General features: G+C 37.9%; 1 protein-coding gene across 1 annotated transcript; it reads right to left on the bottom strand.

The window, feature by feature from the left end:
- Positions 1–3,449: 3,449 nt before the first annotated feature.
- Positions 3,450–5,219, bottom strand: LOC131037916 (receptor-like protein EIX2). Its single transcript, XM_057970162.2, has one exon. The coding sequence runs from the start codon at positions 5,217–5,219 to the stop codon at positions 3,450–3,452; it is 1,770 nt and encodes a 589-aa protein (XP_057826145.2).
- Positions 5,220–5,512: the final 293 nt, after the last annotated feature.

The raw sequence follows: 5,512 nt of genomic DNA, 5'->3' as shown, positions 1-5,512 counted from the left end.
GGGGTAGTTTTAAGTTGTTCTATGAGATCATATTCCTTACCCATAACTTGCGAAATACGAGGAGCTTGAGGAAGAATTGGTTGAGGATTAGGAAGCGAAACTAGAATAACAGGGGGAGGATTGGGTTGCTTATTATTTCTGGTATGATAAGTATGGGCAACCGCATGATAACTCTCTCTAGTTATTTGCTTAGCATAATTGTAAGGACTTATAGGTTGTCTTCCTTGTACGGTAATGATTGGTTTATTCGGAGTACAAAAGGAATCATGATCATACCTCCCTTGGACAGTAAGGAGAGGAGTCTTAGGAATTTGAAAGGTGGGAGAAGGATAAGCACCTTGGACTTCAAAGAGAGGTTTGTTATATTCATTCAAATTTATCATGTTAACCAACTTAGAGGTCTTGTTTTTGTTTATAGGTTTCGACAAAGCCACAAAGTCATCAAGGGCATCATCCAACAAAGCATAATCATATCGGTTAAAAGGTTTGTCTTTTGATTCAAAAGGAGACATCTCCTCATAGAAGGGATTATTGAAAACAACCATGTTACTAGATTCAGGGGAAGAGTGGATAGGAATGTATCCTTGAGAGGAATCATTCGACTTATCTTTCTCATCACACCTAAATGGCATAGTAACAAGGTTTATGAGTTTTTGATAAAATGAAGGTTTAGCATCCTTAGGGTTTAGAAACTCATCTAAAGCTTCATCTAATTCATCTTGGCTATACTCATAATAATCATCAAATGCATGAACATTTTGCAAATAAAAATCTGACATTTTGAAAAGATTGCATAAAATTTAAACACACAATGCAAAGAAACACAAGTTTTCTCCTTTTTTTTTTCTTTTTCTCTTTTAATGAAAAACACACTAAATCTAGATCTAGATCTAACAAATGCAATGCAAGAGGAAGCAATGATAGATTCACGTCGGGTTCACCAAAATGTGTAGGGGAAAAAGCGAGACTAGGACAATGTACCCTAATCCTAACTTTTGACACACATTGCGGAATACGAAAGAGCCTAGAGATATCGCACGGTTGGCTACTTCTTTTGGTGAAAGAGAGAGCCACGGGATATCTATTAGGATTTCTATTCCCTTGTTGAAATTGAAAGCTAAAATGATACAAGTTCAAACCCTAACCTCGAAATGTAAGTATGAACTAGTAACAAGTTTGCAGAATTGAGATTAAACAATGAACAGCTGTAAATGTAAGGATAAAATAAGAATGCAGATATGTACCTGGAGTCAAAATCAGACTGAAAATGTTCGGGACGGGGGCGCAGGCGCCACTGTCCTGAAAACTGCACCGGAAACCACTGTTTTGCACCCGGAAACACTATCTGGAAACTGTCGGAAAGCTGTCTGTCCGGAGGACCAGGGCGCCCAGCGCCTTTGTCCCAGGGACCAGGGTGCCCAGCGCCCCTATCCTGGTCTTCTGAGCTGCAATTTCACACAGGGTTCTGTCTCAGTCTCCTCTTTCCGGATCTGTGTCCTGCGGCGTCGTCCAAATCCCGAAGCCTGCAATAATATCTGAAAAGGGGGAAGGGCGGCTATATAGGGTTTTGCCTTAGTCAAACCCCCGCTTTGGTGATTTCCACCTCCACGAATAGCCAAGTTGTTTTGTAAAATGTATTGTGTGTGCAGACCTAGTGTGTGTGCAAGGCCCAAAATGCAAGAAAGCAAACTAGAGCAACCTAGAAAGTAAACCCTAATTGCTTGTAAATGATAATGCAAATGCTCTAAATCAAGATGCAATGTGATCTAAAGCATGAATAAATGATATATCAAAGCTTATGTAAGGACATGAAAACAATATGAAATCATACCCAACCCTCAAGGGAGGAGTACAAGCCAATCTTCAGTCGGTAATATCCTATTGTTCTTCAATGTCTTCCAAGCCCTAATTGGATGAATGAATGAATTTGGTAGATGCTTGATAGAATGATGTTGAGTGTTGTTGAAGTCTTCAAAGATCTGCTCTTTCGTTGCATATCCCGTTCCTCGAAACAAAAAATCCAATCCCTTCCAATGAGGAAAGAGAGCTTTTATGTATGAAACCCTAGGTCATAAATTCGTATTTTGGCCGACCTAGAGATTGAATATCCCGCCAATTTCTTGGGGTTAAGCTTTATTTTATGATTGGATCGTGCTCCCAAAATTTCAGGAAAAATGTCTGGGACCATGTTGCATGGGCGCCATGGTCCCGACAACTTTTCACCAAATTTTCAGGGCCGTCGGATATGATGTTTTTAGAGAGAATCCCGAAGTTACAGGTGATTTCGAGATGTTTAGACCCCGAAACCAAGCCCCCAAGTTCGAAATAGGACTTAATTAGGGTTTTTGATTAAGTGATGTATTGGAGGAATAAAATGCGAAGGGCACGCTTTAGTGAAAGGGCCCTACTTTATGATGTAGAGAATGATGAAATAAGACTTTAGACCTAATTAATTTGATTAATTAAGTGCTTAAGGAGAAATGCAATGCAGAATGCAAAATGCGCTAAGGCGGGTGCTAAACTAGGTGTGAAATTGTACCACCCTAGCGAGTGCGTACAATTTACGACGCTACAATTTTTTAAAATATAAGTATGCTAGTTTATATAAACTAAAGACGTAATAATCTTGCAAACATAGAATATCATAAGATCACATTTATTGGAGTTGTTTTGTAAAATGGTTCACACACATTGCCTAAGCTTCTATATTTTGGTCTTTAAACTGCAAGAACTAGTATGATGAGACAAAATCGTGAAAAGGAAGTTAGCAAAGTTGCAACCAACTCATACCTTGATGCAATAGGAAACTAAACAAAGCTTAAAATCTATTGAGGTTCATGGTCATTTCTCATTGGCAAAAAAAATATTAGATTCATGTTCATTGATTTATTCATCTTTTTGAATGTAAAATATTTTGAAATTTGATATCTCATGGCATATTTTACATAGATTTTTTAAAATATAGATATGCTAGTTAAGATACATATAACTAACTCAAATGTTAAAAGGGTCAATACAACCATAGAATTTATGAACTATAAATATAGTAGATGACAAGAGAGTAGAAAATAAAACAGTATTACAATAACACTCAATGGAATGCTCACTTTTCATAGTGTGCACTTACTTATGCTTCTTGGCTTTATACCAAATTGAAAATATTCTTTAGCAGCGTACATTATAACAATCCAAATAAACCAACATTAATATGAGTAACAACACACATATTGGTAGATATCTATGACATAATGGTTTTGGAAGCAAAGTAGCTCTATGGATTCAGTGTTTGAAGAGATGATAGATTAAATTATCCATCAGAGCAAAGCATATGGATCTCCATTTTATGTGGAAGCACAAAACTACAATCACAGTGGCAAATCCCACTTCATAACTTAACCCCAGTCCAACTGCCCACCATGGATCTATTACAACATCTGCAACTGTATTATTCAAAAAAAAATCTTCTCCTTGTTACCCAAACCAAGATTACGTGTGCAGTTTTCAAGTTGAGGTCCATAAAGATTGGGATTTCCTAGAAAGGAAGAAGCCCCAAAGGTTGAGAACTGCTTCCCTTGTGGTATTAACCCCGACAACATGTTGTTTGAAAGATTTAGAACAGCAAGGAATGTGAGACTTAAGAGTTCAGAAGGAATCTTTCCTGACAACCTATTTTGTGAAAGATCCAACGACTCTAGCTGAGCTAGGGTTCCAAAAGATTTTGGGATTGAGCCACTTAAATTATTTTTTGATATGTTGAGAGATATCAAACCCTTGAAAAGTCCAACTTCTAGAGGAATATTAACTGATAGATTGTTATGTGATAGATCGATGAACTTGGCTGAGCTGATTATCTTCTTGTAGGTTAGATTCCTTCCCTTTATCCAAATAGTTACATCATCCGCATATTGTAGACGATGGTCAAAGCCTTCCACTGGAATATCAGAACTACCATACGTTTGTTGTACATCATTACTTTGTGATTGATTGACCATAGCATATAATTTGCTCACATCTCGAGGAATATTTCCTGATAAATTGTTCCCAGATAAATCAAGAATTTGAAGATTCTGCAATTTGACCAGCTGAGATGGAATGATGCCTTCGAACTTATTAGAAGCTAAACTGAGAATTCTCAAATCTACCAGCTTTTCAATCCAAATAGGAAGGCTAACCTCAAAATTGTTATTTCCTAAGTCAAGAACTCGGAGATTTAGTGTTCGAAGAGCCTTCAGATTTCCCAGCTCCTCCGGAATCTCTCTTTGCAAAACATTTTGAGCTAAATTTAAAACTGATAATCTGGAACAGCTCCCAATGCTTCTAGGAATGATACCTGTTAGCTTGTTCTTTGACAAGTTAAAAATCTCCAATGCATCTGCAATTTCAGTTGAATCGGTACATGCAAACGTTTGAATTTCTCCAGTCAGTTTATTCCCTGACAATGATAGAAACAAAAATTTACCATTTGTTTCAGGAATGGAGCCCGTGAATTCATTATCTGACAGATCTAGTAAGTATGAAAAAAAATCAAGAGCAGGAAGAGAGCCATATAATCCATTTCCATGCAAGTCCACTGTCATGAAAGTATGAGATATCTTCCGGGGTAGAGAACCTTCCAGCATGTTATTTGAAAGATTGAGAAAGATAAGATTAGGAAGATACCACAGCCACGAAGGTAGATTTCCTACAATTCTGTTATCTGAAGGATCTAGCACGTTCAATAGAAATTGCTGGGACAAAAATGGAGGAAAGCTGCCTTCTATATTGCAAGACCCCAAAAGAAGCTGCTCCAGATAAGCAAACTGAGGAACCCAGCTAGTAGAGATGTTAATGTGAAACTGATTTTCAGAAAGGTCCAGTTCTTGAAGGTGACTGAGATTGTCGAAAAGTTGAAGTGAAATGTTACCTGTTAATCCGTTGGAAGAAAGTGACAAAACTTTTAAACTGGACATCTTTAAAATGCAATCTGGAATTGTTCCTTTCAATTGGTTATGGCTTAGATGGAGTTCGCGTAGTGCCGAAACATCACACAAAGACGGGGGAATTTGACCAGTTAGCTGGTTGTAACTAAGGTCCAGAGTCGCAAGGGACGAAAGGCTGTCTAAAGAGGACGGTATACCTCCTTGGAGATTGTTCCAGCGTAGATACAAGGTCTCAAGTTTTGAAAAATTTGTAATGACGGGGGAAATCACTCGTCCTAAATTGCAAGAGTTGAGGTACATCGCAACAAGGGAGGAAGAGTGGTTTAGAAAGAAAGCAAGCTTTCCTTTCCAGTTATTGTTTCCAATACTAAGAACGCTCAATTTTGAACGGGGCATGAAATTGGAAGGGATGGAACCAATTAGATCACAGCCCTCGAGATGAAGTGAAACCAATAAGGACTACGTTCTCAAACCAGGTGGGTAGTTCAAACGGGAATGAATTAGAACCTAACTCTAAATGTGATAAACGGGTGAGGTTTGATAGATCTGGAATATTACCTGAGAGCTTACACCAATACATGTCAATTTGGGAA

Source organism: Cryptomeria japonica, chromosome 8 (assembly GCF_030272615.1).
Source record: "Cryptomeria japonica chromosome 8, Sugi_1.0, whole genome shotgun sequence".
Taxonomy (NCBI): domain Eukaryota; kingdom Viridiplantae; phylum Streptophyta; class Pinopsida; order Cupressales; family Cupressaceae; genus Cryptomeria; species Cryptomeria japonica.
The sequence above is the reverse complement of the archived record's forward strand: the minus strand, read 5'-3'. Positions and strand labels throughout refer to the sequence as shown.